The 17862-nt window shown below is 39.6% G+C and overlaps 1 protein-coding gene across 5 annotated transcripts in view; it reads left to right on the top strand.

The window, feature by feature from the left end:
- The window catches only part of PHF8 (PHD finger protein 8), a 177439-nt gene that overhangs the window by 142368 nt on the left and 17209 nt on the right, over nt 1–17862 (top strand). For all 5 annotated transcript variants that reach the window (XM_036930848.2, XM_057495987.1, XM_057495986.1 and 2 more), the window contains one exon: nt 8035–8130. In XM_036930848.2, coding sequence (XP_036786743.2) covers nt 8035–8130 — 96 coding nt within the window. The remainder of the gene's footprint in view (nt 1–8034; nt 8131–17862) is intronic.

Here is a 17862-nt window from a genome sequence, read left to right as displayed (position 1 = left end):
AGTCAGCTGAGATTTCCTGACACAGATTTCCTGAAATGCCTAAATTAAGCAATTCTTTTCTTTGTGAAGCATTCCCCTTGTTATGAATTTTTCATTTAATTCCCGGATCTCATAAAAGTTGATTCTTTCTTTTGCCGGCTTAATGGTTGCTTCAGTGGAGGGACAGATCATTGTAGATCCCAACTCAACCATTTTTGGGAGCAGCACTCTTTCTATCCTTATATATATATTGGTATCATTAATCTACAGTTACATAAAGAACATTATGTTTACTAGGCTCCCCTGTTCACCAAGTCCCCCCCACATACCCCTTCACGGTCACTGTCCATCAGCATAGTAAGATGCTGTAAAATCACTACTTGTCTTCTTTGTGTTACACAGCTCTCCCCGTGCCCCCCCCCACACTAAACATGCTAATCGTAATGCCCTCTTTCTTTTTCCCATCCTTATCCCTCCCTTCCCACCTATCCTCCCCAGTCCCTTTTCCTTTGGAAAGTGTTAGTCCATTCTTGGGTTCTGTGATTCTGCTGCTGTTTTGTTCCTTCAGTTTTCCTTTGTTCTTATACTCCACATATGAGTGAAATCATTTGGTACTTGTCTTTCTCTGCCTGGCTGATCTCACTGAGCATAATAACCTCTAGCTCCATCCATGTTGTTGTGAATGGTAGGATCTGTTTTTTTCTCATGTCTGAGTAATACTCCATTGTGTACATATACTACATCTTCTTTATCCACTCATCTACTGATGGACATTTAGGTTGCTTCCATATCTTGGCTATTGTAAATAGTGCAGCAATAAACATAGGGGTGCATCTGTCTTTCTCAAACTGGAGTGCTGCATTCTAAGGGTAAATTCCTAGAAGTGGAATTCCTGGGTCAAATGGTATTTCTATTTTGAGCATTCTGAGGAACCTCCATACTGCTTTCCAAAATGGTTGAACTAGTTTACATTCCCACCAGCAGTGTAGGAGGGTTCCCCTTTCTCCACAACCTCGCCAACATTTGTTGTTGTTTGTCTTTTCGATGATGGCGATTCTTACTGGTGTGAGGTGATATCTCATTGTGGATTTAATTTGCATTTCTCTGATCATTAGCGATGTGGAGCATCTTTTCACTGCCTGTTGGCCATCTGGATTTCTTCTTTAGAGAACTGTCTATTCAACTCCTCTGCCCATTTTTTAATTGGATTATTTGCTATTTGTATGTTGAGGCGTGTGAGCTCTTTATATATTTTGTATGTCAATCCTTTATCGGATCTGTCATTTATGAATATGTTCTCCCATACTGTAGGATGCCTTTTTGTTCTACTGATGGTGTCCTTTGCTGTACAGAAGCTTTTTAGCTTGATATAGTCCCACTTGTTCATTTTTGCCTTTGTTTCCCTTGCCTGGGGAGATATGTTCATGAAGAAGTCACTCATGTTTATGTCCATGAGATTTTTGCCTATGTTTTTTCTAAGAGTTTTATGGTTTCATGACTTACATTCAGGTCTTTGATCCATTTGGAGTTTACTTTTCTGTATGGGGTTAGACAGTGATCCAGTTTCATTCTCTTACATGTAGCTGTCCAGTTTTGCCAGCACCATCTGTTGAAGAGACTGTCATTTCCCCATTGTATGTCCATGGCTCCTTTATCAAATATTAATTGGCCATATATGTTTGGATTAATGTCTGGAGTCTCTATTCTGTTCCACTGGACTGCGGCTCTGTTCTTGTGCCAGTACAAATTGTCCTGATTACTGTGGCTTTGTAGTAGAGCTTGAAGTTAAGGAGCGAGATACCTCACTTTATTCTTCCTTCTCAGGATTGAGTTGGCTATTCGGGGTCTTTGATGGTTCCATATGAAGTTTTGAACTATTTGTTCCAGTTCATTGAAGAATGCTGTTGGTAATTTGATACGGATTGCATCGAATCTGTATATTGCTTTGAGCAGGATGACCATTTTGATGATATTAATTCTTCCTAGCCAGGAGCATGGGATGAGTTTCCATTTGTTAGCATCCTCTTTAATTTCTCTTAAGGGTGTCTTGTAGTTTTCAGGGTATAGGTATTTCACTTCCTTGGTTAGGTTTATTCCTAGGTATTTTATTGATTTGATGCTATTTTGAATGGAATTGTTTTCTGGATTTCTCTTTCTATTAGTTTATTGTTAGTGTATAGGAAAGCCACAGATTTCTGTGTGTTAATTTTGTATCCTGCAACTTTGCTGAATTCCGATATTAGTTCTAGTAGTTTTGGAGTGGAGTCTTTAGGATTTTTTATTTAAAATATCATGTCATCTGCAAATAGTGACAGTGTGACTTGTTCTTTACAAATCTGGGTTCTTGTATTTCTTTGTTTTGTCTAATTGCCATGGCTAGGACCTCCAGTACTATGTTAAAAAACAGTGGGAAGAGTGGGCATCTCTGTCTTGTTCCCCATCTCAGAGGAATAGCTTTCAGCCTCTCACTGTTTAGTATGATGTTAGCTGTGGGTTTATCATATATGGCTTTTATTATGTTGAGGTACTTGCCCTCTATACCCATTTTGCTGAGAGTTTTTATCGTGAATGGATGTTGAATTTTGTCAAATGCTTTTTCAGCATCTATGAAGATGATCATGTGGTTTTTGTCCTTCTTTTTGTTGATGTGGTGGATGATGTTGATGGATTTTAGAATGTTGTACCATCCTTGCATCCCATGGATGAATCACATTTGGTCATGGTGTGTGATCCTCTTGATGTATTTTTCAAATCGGTTTGCTAATGTTTTGTTGAGTATTTTTGTATCTATGTTCATCATGGATATTGGTCTGTAATTTTCTTTTTCGGTGGGGTCTTTGCCTGGTTTTGGTATTAGGGTGATGTTGGCTTCATAGAATGAGTTTGGGAGTGTTCCCTCCTCTTCTATTTTTAGAAAACTTTAAGGAGAATGGGTATTATGTCTTCTCTGTATGTCTGATAAAATTCTGAGGTAAATCCATCTGGCCCGGGGGTTTTGTTCTTGGGTAGTTTTTTGATTACTGATTCAATTTCTTTGCTGGTAATTGGTCTGTTTAGATTTTCTATTTCTTTCTGGGTCAGTCTTGGAAGGTTGTATTTTTCTAGGAAGTTGTCCATTTCTTCTAGGTTTTCCAGCTTGTTAGCATATAGGTTTTCATAGTATTCTCTAATAATTCTTTGTATTTCTGTGGGGTCCGTCGTGATTTTTCCTTTCTCATTTCTGATTCTGTTGATGTGTGTTGATTCTCTTTTTCTCTTAATAAGTCTGGCTAGAGGCTTATCTATTTTGTTTATTTTCTCAAAGAACCAGCACTTGGTTTCATTGATTTTTTTCTATTGTTTTATTCTTCTCCATTTTGTTTATTTCTTCTCTGATCTTTATTATGTCCCTCCTTCTGCTGACCTTAGGCCTCATTTGTTCTTCTTTTTCCAATTTCAATAATTGTGACATTACACTGTTCATTTGGGATTGTTCTTCCTTCTTTATATATGCCTGGATTGCTATGTACTTTCCTCTTAGGACTGCTTTTGCTACGTCCCACAGACGTTGGGGCTTTGTGTTGTTGTTATTTGTTTCCATTTTAATTTGGTCATTGATCCATTGATTATTTAGGAGCATGTTGTTAAGCCTCCATGTGTTTGTGAGCCTTTTTGCTTTCTTTGTACAGTTTATTTCTAGTTTTATACCTTTGTGGTCTGAAAAGTTGGTTGGTAGAATTTCAATCTTTGGAATTTACTGAGTCTCTTTTTGTGGCCTAGTATGTGGTCTATTCTGGAGAATGTTCCATGTGCACTTGAGAAGAATGTGTATCCTATTGCTTTTGGATGTAGAGTTCTATAGATGTCTATTAGGTTCATCTGTTCTAGTGTGTTGTTCAGTGCCTCTGTGTCCTTACTTATTTTCTGTCTGGTGGATCTGTCCTTTGGAGTGAGTGGTGTGTTAAAGTCCCCCAAAATGAATACATTGCATTCTATTTCCTCCTTTAATTCTGTTAGTATTTGTTTCACATATATTGGTGCTCCTGTATTGGGTGCATATATGTTTATAATGGTTATATCCTCTTGTTGGACTGACCCCTTTATCATTATGTAATGTCCTTCTTTATCTCTTGTGAGTTTCTTTGTTTTGAAGTCTATTTTTTCTGGTACTAGTACTGCAGCACCTGCTTTTTTCGCCCTCTTGTTTGCATGAAATATCTTTTTCCATCCATTGACTTTTAATCTGTGCATGTCTTTGGGTTTGAGGTGAATCTCTTGTAAGCAGCATATAGATGGGTCTTGCTTTTTTATCCATTCTATTCCTCCGTGTCTTTTGATTGGTGCATTCAGTCCATTTACATTTAGGGTGATTATTGAAAGATATGTACTTATTGCTATTGCAGGCGTTATATTCGTGGTTACCAAAGGTTCATGGTTAGCTTCTTTACTACCTTACTGTCTGACTTAACTTGCTTATTGAGCTATTATAAACACAGTCTGATGATTATTTCTCTCCCTTCTTATTCCTCCTCTATTCTTCATATGTTTAGTGTTTTGTTCTGTGCTCTTTTTAGGAGTGCTCCCATCTAGATCAGTCCCTCTAAGATACCCTGTAGAGGTGGTTTGTGGGAGGCAAATTCCCTCAACTTTTGTTTGTCTGGGAATTGTTTAATCCCTCCTTCATATTTAACTGATAATCGTGCTGGATACAGTATCCTTGGTTCAAGGCCCTTCTGTTTCATTGCATTAAATATATCATGCCAGTCTCTTCTTGCCTGTAAGGTTTCTGTTGAGAAGTCTGATGATAGCCTGAGGGATTTTCCTTTGTGGGTGACCTTTTTTCTCTCTCTGGCTGCCTTTAATACTCTGTCCTTGTCCTTGATCTTTGCCATTTTAATTATTATGCATCTTGGTGTTGTCCTCTTTGGATCCCGTCTCTCGGGAGTTCTGTGTGCCTCCATAGTCTGAGCAACTATTTCCTCCCCTAGTTTGGGGAAGTTCTCAGTAATTATTTCTTCAAAGACATTTTCTGTGTCTTTTTCTCTCTCTTCTTCTTCTGGGTCCCCTATAATGCGGATATTGTTCCATTTGGATTGGTCACACAGTTCTCTTAGTATTGTTTCATTCCTGGAGATCCTTTTATCTCTCTCTGCGTCAGCTTCTATGCGTTCCTGTTCTCTGGTTTCTATTCCATCAATGGCCTCTTGCATCTTATCCATTCTGCTTATAAATCCTTCCAGAGATTGTTTCACTTTTGTAATCTCCCTCCAGATGTCATCACTTAGCTCTTATATATTTCCCTGCAGCTCTGTCAGCATGTTTAGGATTTTTATTTTGAATTCTTTTTCCGGGAGACTGGTTAGGTCTGTCTCTGCAGATCCTCTCTTAGGTGTTGTCTGAACTGTCTTGGACTGGATTAAATTTTTTTGCCATTTCATGTTGATAGCTGAGGCTGTAGGCAGGTTGCAGGTGTGTCAGCTGGGAGAAGAAAGTCCTTTCCTGCTTACTGGATGCCTTGCCCTTCTCCATTGCCTTTGTCGGTTTCCCACACTCCTGGAGCAGCCACTGGATTAATCCCCTACGCTGCTGTGGGTCTGGTCTCCATCAGAGCAGCACGGAGCCCTGCGTGGTATGGCAGGTATGCTAGGTGCGCTCCTCCGCAATTTTGGCGCCCCTGCTGGGCAGGTGTGTGCCAGCAGCAGCCTTTGGGTCTGGCCCGGGTGGCTGTGCGTCGGGCTGGGATTCTGTTCGGTTGCTAGGAGCGCTGCTGCTCCCTCTGGCACCGCTGCAGGTGTGCACGGACCTCTTCCGCGCTCCTCTGGCGCCACTGCTGCCGGCTCGCGCGGGCCATACCTGGGCTGTTCGGTCACTGCTGCGGCGGGCTCGCATGAGCCGCTCCCATTCCCCTCTAGCGCCGCCGGCGCACGCCATCCGCTACTGGTCCCCTCCAGCCCCACCACCCCAGGCTTGCTGTGCCACTCTCCCACTACTGGGCCGGTGTGTCGAGGTCCGCACCAGTTGGAGGAATGACTGGCAGGCTGCTTAGTGCTGTGAGGAGCTTCAGAGCTGCGCTGCCACCCCTGGGTTTAGGGTGCCTAACATTCCCCGGGATTCCCAGCTGCTGTCTAAGTGTGCCAGGATGACTTCGTCCAGCTGTGCGGTTCCTGTCTCTTTAAGACTTGCAGAAAGCACTCGCTTTTCTTTTGTCTCGGGCGCCGGTTCCGGGACCTGCCTGCAGGTTTTGCTTTTCCGTTTCTCTAATATCCAGCACCTTGTGCTCCTTGTGTCTGTGTTCCGGGTGCGGATTTCTAGAGCTGGTTGTTTAGCAGTCCTGGACTTTCACTCCCTCCCCATTCTGACTCCTTTCTTTCCGCCGGGTTCTGGGGTGGGGAAGCGTTCGGGTCCCGCCTGTCCGCGGCTTTTATCTTACCCCCTTCATGTGATGTTGAGTTCTCACAGATGTAGGTGTATCCTGGCTGTTGTACTGCATCCACTGGTTTCTCTTTTAGGAATAGTTGTATTTATTGTATTTTCATAAATATATATGTTTTGGGGAGGAGATTTCCACTGAACTTCTCATGCTGCCATCTTCCCGTGAACCTATCCTCATATTTTTAATATGCATATTTTAACTTATATGTTCTTTAAATATGTTATTTATTATTATCTACATCTTATACCGTCTTGAATAAGACATGAACCTTAGAATGAAATTCCTTTTGCATATTCCATAATGCATAGTTTCTCACAGTCCTCACAACTTCTGCATGGCACGTGGTATCTATTATTTCAATTTTATGGGTGAAAGTAGTGAGATTTAGAAGAGATTCTCCTATGCCACAAAACTGGTGGATGAGTCTAGGCTTTAAAAGTAATTGTCTGTTCCCAAGTCTCAGGGTTTTTCTACTGTACCACACTTCTTTCCTTGAAATAGAAAAACCTTTCAGAGCCCACAGAATAACACTTTGACAACCATAGGGCTAGTAGGGATGGGTCGTTTCTGAAACAGCTGTTATCAGTAGTCATTTCTTCCTTGGGACAGTGACCCCTTTTTCGAAAAAATGTACTTCCTTTAGCAAGGAGATGGGTTTTACTTCATTATTCAAGGATGAAGACCTGAAAAATGTATTAATTTTCCTACAAAGAAGCCCTTTCTGGAAGGAAGTGGGAGACTGGATTTCTCTGATGAAGTAGAATTCTAGAGAAATTTGAAGATGGTCATTAGGAGGAATTGGAGTAGAGTTATTAGGAAAAAGTTCTCAATGTCACTTTGCTTCTCTTTTAAATTTATCAGCATCAGCAGGAGAGTTTGACCTTGTCAGTAGGACCTTTGCAGACCGTCTTCCCATTAAATCCCATAGGTGTTGCATGTGGATTATGAAAGGAGTGGCATAAAACTGGATGTTTGTGTGTATTTGTATAGGATGAGATACTTGTATATCTGTATTTTGTCATTCATATCATTCAGTTCTAGTAATCTTGTTCCCATTTCAGCCTAGGTGGTCTTTTTATTCCCTTTGTGTGAATAATATGTGTACCATTTCTTTTTCCATTACTTCAGCATATACTTACTAAGCACCTAGTCTGCATTGTGTTAGTCTCCCTAGTTTGAAGTCAAATAATACATATTCCTGCCCTCATGGTAAATTGGGAGTTGACAGATTTGTTAATCAGCTCTGAAGTGATATATAACAGCTCTAGTAGCAGTATCTACAGGATACTTAATGGAGAGTAGAGGAGACATCTGAATCAGAACAAGAGAAGGTTTCCTGAGGAAGTAAATCTAGAGATGAATTTTGCAGGGTCAGTAAAGTAACTCATGAAGTTACTTATTAAAAGGGTGTTGGGTAAGTGAATAAGAATTAGATGACACTGGGAGAACGACATTTACAGCAGTGGTGGAAAGGTAGAAAGACATGAAAATTATGTGGTGCATTCAGGGACTCCTGCAGTTGAGAATGCAGTTGAGTAAATGGTCCACTTGTAGGGGAGTGGGAGAAGGTGAGTTAGGTATAATTCTGTCTTTACCTTTCTGGATGATATCTCAGTTTATCCTGCTTTTCCATCCCACTGCAGTTTACCCTTCCCTGGAATCTGATGATGATGACCCTGCTTTGAAATCTCGACCCAAGAAAAAGAAGAATTCAGATGATGCTCCTTGGAGTCCTAAAGGTTATCCAGTATTCTTTTCTAAACACTGTGGAAGTGATGAGGGGAAAAACAGACTGGGGGTGCTTGGGATATTTAATAGAGGAAGACATGATTTATCACTATTTCTTTATTCATCAAACATTTGTTTAGTGCCTGTTGTGTTCTAGGCACCATGTTAGGTACTAGAGTGAAAACAATCAGTAAGACACAGAGTTCATGCACTTAGTTCAGCAAAGCCAGAGGTAATGGTGCACGTTGCTTTTAATGTTGTATGGCTTGAGTTCAAAAGAGGAAGATACTGAACAGATTTCAGCAAGTAACCTAAAGGCTTCTGAGAACATTCTGCTACCATCATCTCAGCCCTTTGATAATATTATTATCAGAGTAGGGAAATGATCCTAACTGTTGAAGTCTGCAAGGCTCAAGACTCCTTAGACTGTCACCTGTACTGGCTGAGAGGCTATCTCTAAGGAAAAAAGAATGATGATGAGTTAAACATGGAATTTAGAGGATATAAAATCATTTTATTTATCTCATTGGCTGGGTGGTTTTCACATTGGAGGTTGTGTCAGTTAGCTTTTGCTGCTTACCAGACTGTCTAAAACAGTGGCTTATAACAACATTTGATCATTTTTCATGATTCCAGAGGCTGGCTGAGCTGTTCTTGTCTGGACTAGCTTGGCTGAGGCTGGGTGGTCTAAAAAGATCTCCCTCAGGTGTCTGGGATCTAATCTGGGGGGACTGGGCCTCTTAACATGTGATCTCTCTCGGACCACAAGAATGCCAGCCCAAGCTTTTTCACAAGGTAGCAGAAGGGTATCCAGTAGAAAGGACAAGCTGCAGTGTGCAAGCACTTTTGAAGCCTTTGCTTGTATCATATGTTTTATTGTTCCATTGGCCACAGCAAGTTATGTGGCCAAGCCTTGATTGCTGGGGTAGAAAAATAGATTCCATTTCTTGAGGGGAGAGCTGCAAAATCCTTCTGTTCATACAAGGAGATGTGAGCAAATTGAGTGCCATTATTGTAGCAGTCTGCCACAGAGGGTATTAGGATCTGAGTACCTGTGGTTCCCCAGGAAATAGAAGGCCTGCCTTATTTGGCCTCTTTGGTATTTGCTTGGAATTGGAGGAATAGGGTGGCAGGGCTCTCTTTGAAAGTGTTCTTTTAGTGAGTCAATCAGGAAAAGATTGTTTTTACATTCTTCAGGCCTATTTAAAAATTTTTATTTTTCCTGTAGTTTCTGACTGATAACCTAATAGAAAATTTGGAAGATAGAGAAAATAGAGGAAAGTAAAAAGAAGAAGCCACCCATGATTCTGCTGCCCAAAAGCAATCACTGTTAATGTTTTGACATGTTTCCATCTAGTCTTTTTTTCCTATGCATTTTTCTTCTTATGGTCAAAATCACACTGTGTCTGCAATGATAGATCCTATTTTAATTTTTTTTGCCTTTTAATCTAAATAATGTGTATATCTGGTAGCAAATCCAATAGTACCAAGGAGTTTAGGATGAAATGCAATGGTCTACTGCCTCTACTTTCCCCACCTCCGAACCCATGCCTAAGAAGCAACCTCATAGTTTTCATTTTTCTGGTAGTTAACTCTAAAACACAAGATAATATGGCTTATGCCACCATTTACTGATTTAGTAACTTCTGTTTATCCTTCCATTAGCTTCTGTCAGTCTCTCTTGAATACCCACTTTGTAAGATATGGGCATTAGTGTTGCTGTTCGTTCTTCCTTCCTCCAACTTTCTGAGCCATACTTTTTCATTTACATTGTCAAGCTTGTTAACATTTACATTGTCTTGTGATTTACACTCTACATTGACTAAAGGTTGACTATAAAAATTGGAAACCAATAAATATATCTGACTTTTTGAATTAATATTATGTTATAAGCATGTCCCTGTACCATCGTTTATAACTAATATATATATGTACTTTTGTTTTATTTTGGTATCATTATTATACAGTTACATGAGCAACATTATGGTTATTAGATTGCCCCCATTATCAAGTCCCCATCACATACCCCATTACAATCACTGCCCATCAGAGTAGTAAGATGCTATAGAATCACTATTTGTCTTCTCTGTGCTATTCTGCATTCCCTGTGCTACCCCCCACATTATGTGTGCTAATCATAATGCCCCTTTTTTCCCCTTATCCCTCCCTTCCCACACATCCTGCCCAGTCCCTTTCCCTTTGGTAACTGTTAGTCCATTCTTGGGTTCTGTGAGTCTGCTGCTGTTTTGTTCCTTCAGTTTTTGTTTTGTTCTTATACTCCACAGATGAGTGAAATCATTTGATACTTGTCTTTCTCTGCCTGGCTTATTTCACTGAGCATAATACCCTCTAGCTCCATCCATGTTGTTGCAAATGGTACAATTTGTTTTCTTCTTATGGCTGAATAATATTCATTGTGTATATGTACCACTTCTTCTTTATCCATTCATCTACTGACGAACACTTAGGTTGGTTCCATTTCTTGGCTATTGTAAATAGTGCTGTGATAAACATAGGGGTGCATATGTCTTTTTCAAACTGGGCTGCTGCATTCTTAGGGTAAATTCCTAGGAGTGGAATTCCTGCGTCAAATGGTATTTCTTTTTTGAGTTTTTTGAGGAATCTCCATACTGCTTTCACAATGGTTGAACTAATTTACATTCCCACCAGCAGTGTAGGAGGGTTCCCCTTTCTCCACATCCTCACCAACATTTGTTGTTGTTTGTCTTTTAGATGGTGGCCATCCTAACTGGTGTGAGGTGGTATCTCATTGTGGTTTTAATTTGCATTTCTCTGATGATAAGTGATGTGGAGCATCTTTTCATGTGTCTGTTGGCCATCTGCATTTCTTCTTTCGAAGTTTCTGTTCAGATCCTCTAACCGTTTTTTAACTGGATTATTTGCTTTCTGTTTGTTGAGGTGCGTGAGGTCTTTATATATTTTGGATGTCAACCCCATATCGGATATGTCATTTATGAATATATTCTCCCATACTGTAGAATGCTTTTTGTTCCACTGATGATGTACTTTGCTGTACTTGTTAGTTTGATATTGTCCCACTTGTTCATTTCTGCTTTTGTTTCCCTTCCCCAGGGAGATATGTTCATGAAGAAGTTGCTCGTATTTATGTCCAAGAGAGTTTTGCCTATGTATTCTTCTAACAGTTTTATGGTTCCATGACTTACATTCAGGTCTTTGAGCCATTTGGAGTTTGCTTTTGTGTATGGAGTTAGGCAGTAATCCAGTTTCATTCTCTTACATGTAGCTGTCCAGTTTGCCAACACCAGCTGTTGAAGAGGCTGTCATTTCCCCATTGTATATCCATGTCTCCTTTGCCGTATATTAATTCACAATATATGCTTGGGTTTATATCTGGGCTCTCTATTCTGTTCCATTGATCTGTGGGCGTGTTATTGTGCCATTACCAAATTGTCTTGATTACTGTGGCTTTGTAGTAGAGCTTGAAGTTAGGAAGTGACATCCCCCCTGCTTTATTCTTCTCAGGATTGCGTTGGCTATTCGGGGTCTTTGACGGTTCCATATGAATTTTTGAACTATTTATTCCAGTTCATTGAAGAATGCTGTTGGTATTTGGATAGGGATTGCATCGAATCTGTATATTGCTTTGGGCAGGATGGCCATTTTGATGATATGAGTTCTTCCTAGCCAGGAGCATGGGATGAGTTTCCATTTGTTATTGACCTCTTTAATTTCTCTTAAGAGTGCCTTGTAGTTTTCAGGGTATAGGTCTTTCACTTCCTTGGTTAGGTTTATTCCTAGGTATTTTATGCTTTTTGATGCAATTGTGAATGGGATTGTTTTCCTGATTTCTCTTTCTATTAGTTCATTGTTAGTGTTTAGGAAAGCTACAGATTTCTGTGTGTTAATTTTGTATCCTGCAACTTTGCTGAATTCCGATATTAGTTCTAGTAGTTTTTGAGTGGAGTCTTTAGGGTTTTTTATGTACAATATCATGTCATCTGCAAACAGTGACAGTTTGACTTCTTCCCTACCAATCTGGATGCCTTTTATTTCTTTGTCTTGTCTGATTGCCATGGCTAGGACCTCCAGTACTATGTTGAATAAAAGTAGGGAGAGTTGTCATCCTTGTCTTGTTCCCAATCTTAGGTGAAAAGCTTTCAATTTATCACTGTTAAGTATGATGTTGGCTGTGGGTTTGTCATATATGGCCTTTATTATGTTGAGGTACTTGCCTTCTCTACCCATTTTGTTGAGAGTTTTTATCATGAATGGATGTTGAATTTTGTCGAATGCTTTTTCAGCATCTGTGGAGATGATCATGTGGTTTTTGTCCTCTTTTTTTGATGTGGTGGATGATGTTGATGGATTTTTGAATGTTGTACCATCCTTGCATCCCTGAGATGAATCCCACTTGGTCATGGTGTGTGATCCTCTTGCTGTATTTTTGATTTTGGTTTGCTAATATTTTGTTGACTATTTTTGCATCTATGTTCATCAGGGATATTGGTCTGTAGTTTTCTATTTTTGTGTTGTCTTTGCCTGGTTTTGGTATTAGAGTGATGCTGGCTTCATAGAATGATTTTGGAAGTATTCCTTCCTCTTCTATTTTTTGGAAGACTTTTAAGGAGAATGGGAATTATGTCTTCTCTAAATGTCTGGTGAAATTCAGTAGTGAATCCATCTGGTATGGGAGTTTTGTTCTTGGGTAGTTTTTTCTTTACTGATTGAATTTTGTTGCTGGTAATGTCTTTTATTTTCTGTTTCTTCCTTGGTCAGTTTTGGAAGGTTGTATTTTTTCTAGAAAGTTGTCCATTTCTTCTAGGTTATCTAGATTGTTAGCATATCTTTTTTCATTGTATTCTCTAATAATTCTTTGTACTTCTGTGGTGTCTGTTGTGATTTTTCCTTTCTCATTTCTGATTCTGTGTATGTGTTCAGATTCTCTTTTTCTCTTAATAAGTCTGGCTAGGGGTTTATCTCGTTTATTTTCTCACAGATCCATCTCTTGGTTTCATTTATTTTTATCTATTTTTTCATTCTTCACAATTTTGTTTATTTCTTCTGTGATCTTTATTATGTCCCTTCTTCTGATGACTTTGGGCCTCATCTGTTGTTCTTTTTCCAGTTTCAATAACTGTGACATTAGACTATTCATTTGGGATTGTTCTTCCTTCTTTAAATAGGCTTGGATTGCTATATACTTCCCTCTTAGAACTGCCTAAGCTGAGTCCCACATAACTTGGGGCATTGTGCTGTTGTTTTCCTTTGTCTCTATATATTTCTTGATCTCTGTTTTAGTCATTGATCCATTGATTATTTAGGAGCATGTTGTTAAGCCTACATGTGTTTGTGTGCCTTTTTTATTCTTTGTACAATTTATTTCTAATTTTATACCTTTGTGATCTTAGAAATTGGCTGATACAATTTCAATCTTTTTTAATTTACTGAGGCTCTTTTTGTGGCCTAGTATGTGGTCTATTATGAAAAATGTTCCATGTGCCCTTGAGAAGAAAGTGCATCCTGATGCTTTTGGGTGTAGAGTTCTGTAGATGTCTGTTAGGTCCATCTGTTCTAATGTGTTGTTTAGTGCCTCTGTGTGCTTACTTATTTTATGTCTGATTGATCTATTGATTTGACTAGTATGTTAATATCTCCTAAAATGAATGCATTGCATTCTGCTTCCTCCTTTAATTCTGTTAGTATTTCTTTCACATATGTAGATGCTCCTGTGTTGGGTGCATAGATATTTATAATGGTTATATCCTCTTGTTGGAGTGAACCCTTTATCATTATGTAATATCCTTTTTTGTCTCTTATGACTTTCTTTGTTTTGAAGTCTATTTTGTCTGATACAAGTACTGCAACACCTGCTTTTTTGTCCCTATTGTTTGCATGAAATGTCTTTTTTCATCCCTTCTCTTTTTGTCTGTGTATGTGTTTGGGTTTGAAATGAGTCTCTTCTAGGCAGCATATAGATGGGTCTTGCTTTTTGATCCATTCTGTTAATCTGTGTCTTTTGATTGGTACATTCAGTCTATTTACATTTAAGGTGATTATCAATAGATGTGTACTTATTGCCATTGTAAGCTTTAGTTTCATGGTTACCAAAGTTTCAAGGGTAGCTTCTTTATTATCTAACCATCTAACTTAAGTCACTTTTTACACTGGTGTAAACACAGTCTGATGATTCTTTATCTCCCTTATTTTTCTTCCTCCTTCATTCTTTATACATTAGGTGTTTTATTCTGTACTCTTTTTTGTTCCCCTTGACTGATTTTTTTGGATAGCTGATTTTATGTTGCATTTAGTTAGTATTTGGTTGGTCTATTTTCTTTGCTGTGGTTTTATTTTCTCTGGTGACATCTGTTTAGCCTTAGGAGCACTTCCATCTAGAGCATTCCCTTTAAGATACACTGTAGAGTTGGTTTGTAGGAGGTAACTTCCCTCCACTTTTGCTTATCTGGGAATTGTTTTATCCCTCCTTCAATTTTAAATGAAAATCTTGCTGGATACAGTATTCTTAGTTCGAGAGCCTTCTGATTTATTGTATTGAATATATCATGCCTTTCCCTTCTGGCGTTTAAGGTTTCTGCTGAGAAGTCTGATCATAGCCTTATGGGTTTTCCTTTGTAGATGATCTTTTTTCTGTGTCTGGCTGCTTTTAATAGTCTGTGCTTGTCTTTGATCTTTGCCATTTTAATTATTATATGTCTTGATGTTGTCCTGCTTGTTTCCCTTGTATTGGGAGATCTATGGGCTTCCATGGTCTGGGTGGGTATTTCTTTCCCCAGCTTGGGGAAGTTTTCAACAATTATTTCTTCAAAGACACTGTTCATCCCTATTTCTGTCTCTTTTACTGGTACCCCTATAGTGCAAATATTGTTATGTTTGGATTAGTCACAGAGTTCTCTTAATATTCTTTCATTCCTAGAGATCCCTTTATCTCTCTCTGACTCAGCTTCTCTGTATTTCTGTTTTCTGATTTCTATTCCATTAACAGTCTCTTGCACCTCATCCAGTCTGCTTTTACATCTTTGCATTGCTTGTTTCATTTCTGTTATCTCCTACCATAATTCATCTCTTAGCTCTTGCATATTTTTCTGTAGCTCCATCAGCATGCTTATGACTTTTATTTTGAATTCTTTTTCAGAGAGATTGGTGATTTTGGTCTCACCAGGCCCTCTCTGGTGTTTGAGGGATTTTGGACTGAACAAGGTTCTTCTGCATTTTCATTGTGATGGGAGTGGTCACTGGCAAGTGGTGCGTGTGTCAACTGGCAGAACAAAGTCCCTTCCTCCTTGCTGGTCGCCTTGCCTGTCTTTGCTGCCTGTGCTGGTAAATCGCACAAAGGGAGCAGCCTCTGGGTTTATCCCCTGAGGTGCTGTAGAGGGGGTGGCCCTCTGGATGGCCTAGGGCACTGGCAGGGTTTGCAAGTGAGTGACGTGTGTTCTGCTACGAGAATGGAGCCCCGTCGTGCTTTCCAGACTCTGCACCAGTCTCTGCTGTCAGTGCTGGTCAACCACGCACACTTTGCAGCCTCTGAGTTAATCCCGTGAGCTGCCATGATCAGGGCAGCCCTCGGGTTGTCATAGGGCAGTTGCAGTGGTTGTATGCCCGTAGTGTGTGTTCACCACAAGAGCAGAGCCTATTTGTCCTTCCCGGACTCTGTGCCTGTCTCCGCTGTCTGTGCTGGTCACCTGTGCACAGGGGGCAGCCTCTGGGTCTGTGCCAGTTAGCCACACATAGGGCGAAGCCTCTGTGTGGTTGCTGTGGGCTGCTCCCTGGCTGTTCCTCAGCAATGGCGGATTGTCCGGTTTGCTTGCAGTGCTGGTGGGGGGAAATGAACAGCAGGCTGTTTAGCGTCTTGAGGGGCTTTGGAGCTTCATTGCTATCCAGGGGGTTAGGGTACCTGAAGTTCCTTAAAGTTCCCAGCCTGCTGGGCTGAGTATGCCAGGATGATTTTGTCCACCTCTTAAACTCTTGTTCCTTTAAAACTTTTAAAGCACCTGCTTTTCTTTTGTCCCAGGGTATCCGGCTTTGGGAAACTCTTCGTAGTCTTAGTCTCAGATTTTACTTTTTTTTTCATTCCTCTAATATCACGTACACCATCCAATGTGTGTCTGTGCTCCTGGTGCAGATTACTAGGGCTGGTTATTTAGCATTCCTGTGCATCCACTCCCTCCCCACTCTGATTCTTTTCCTCCTGCCAGTGAGCTGCAGTTGGGGGAATGCTCAGGTCCCACTGACTCACAGCTTTGTATCTTACTCTTTTCATGAGATGTTGAGTTCTTGCAGATATAGATGTAGCCTGGCTGTTGTACTGTATTTCTGATCACTCTTTTAGGAATATTTGTATTTGTTGTATTTTCAAAATATGTATGGTTTTGGGAGGAGATTTCTGCCACTGTACTCACACTGCCATCTTGAGAATCCCCCATAAATAATATTTTAATGTCTACAAATATTCTATTCCATGGATATACCTAATTTACCTAACTTCTTTAATGTGGGTCATTTAGTATATTGCTAAATTTTCACAATTAGTTATAACATTTGCAATGAACATCTTTATATGTACGTGTTTCTATCTCTGATTATTTACTTAGAATGGATCCCCATGAAACTCCTGAAGAGCCAAAGTATATGAGTGTATATAGTGAAATATCTCCCTCGCATTCTGTTCCACAGTCTTCTAATTCCCCACTTGGAGTCAGCCACTATTATCAGTTTTATGTTTATCCTTTCAGAGGTTGTTTATGCATATACAAGTAAATACATGTATGTACTTTCTTTCCCTTTGTTTTTTGACTCAATTGGAAGCATACTTTTTTAGACTGTTGGGTGCTTTACTTTTCTTACTTAACAATTACATCTTTATAGATTGTTTACACTCCCCAAGCAATGCACAAGAATACCTATTTCCCTACACCCTTCTAATACAATTTGTTAATATGAACATTTTAAAAGCTCTTGCTATATATTGCCAAATGGCTTTCCAGAAGAGTTATACTAGTTAACACTCCCATGAGCCACATGCGAGGACTTGTTTATAAATCCTCATAGGCATTGAGCATATCACTTAGGAATAGTTTTTGCCTATGAGTAACAGGAACCTTTCAAGTATCCTTATTAGTGAGTGCTTTTCCTCTCAGGGTCACAATATGGCTGCTTTACCTCCAGCAGAGGGATCTGAGTTGCAATCAGGAAGAAGAAGAGCAAAAGGGAAAATGAACAGGTCTACTTGAACACCTCTTCCCAAGGAGTTTTCGGTTTCACATTTTTTTATATCTCTTTAGTTGAAATTGGGTCACATGGCCAAGATTACCTTCCAGAGAGGCCAGGACATACAGTTTTTAGCTAGGTACGTTGCTGTCCCACAAAGTCATGGTTTTTTTAGTAAGCAGGCAAGGTAGAAGGATACAGGGTTGCAAACAAGCAGTCTCCACCATGATATTTTTTCATCTTTGGTGATTCACAAGAAAACAGTAGTATTTCATTGATTTAATTTGCATTTATTTGAGTAAACATTCCCTGTATATTTGTATTAGCCATTAGCATTTCTTCTTTTGTAAATTTTATTTCCGACCTTTGCATAGTTATCCATGTGGGTCTTCAGGCTTTTCAAATTACCCTTCTTATATAGTAAGGAAATAGTCATCCTTTATGTGTGTGTGTGAGTGTGTGTATAATTTGTTTATTGTACTTTTTCCTTATTCTATACAAAACATCTGAGTATTTCTGTATCAAAATTTGATCTTACC

The sequence above is a fragment of the Manis pentadactyla genome, chromosome X (genome assembly GCF_030020395.1).
Source record: "Manis pentadactyla isolate mManPen7 chromosome X, mManPen7.hap1, whole genome shotgun sequence".
Taxonomy (NCBI): Eukaryota; Metazoa; Chordata; class Mammalia; order Pholidota; family Manidae; genus Manis; species Manis pentadactyla.
The sequence above is the reverse complement of the archived record's forward strand: the minus strand, read 5'-3'. Positions and strand labels throughout refer to the sequence as shown.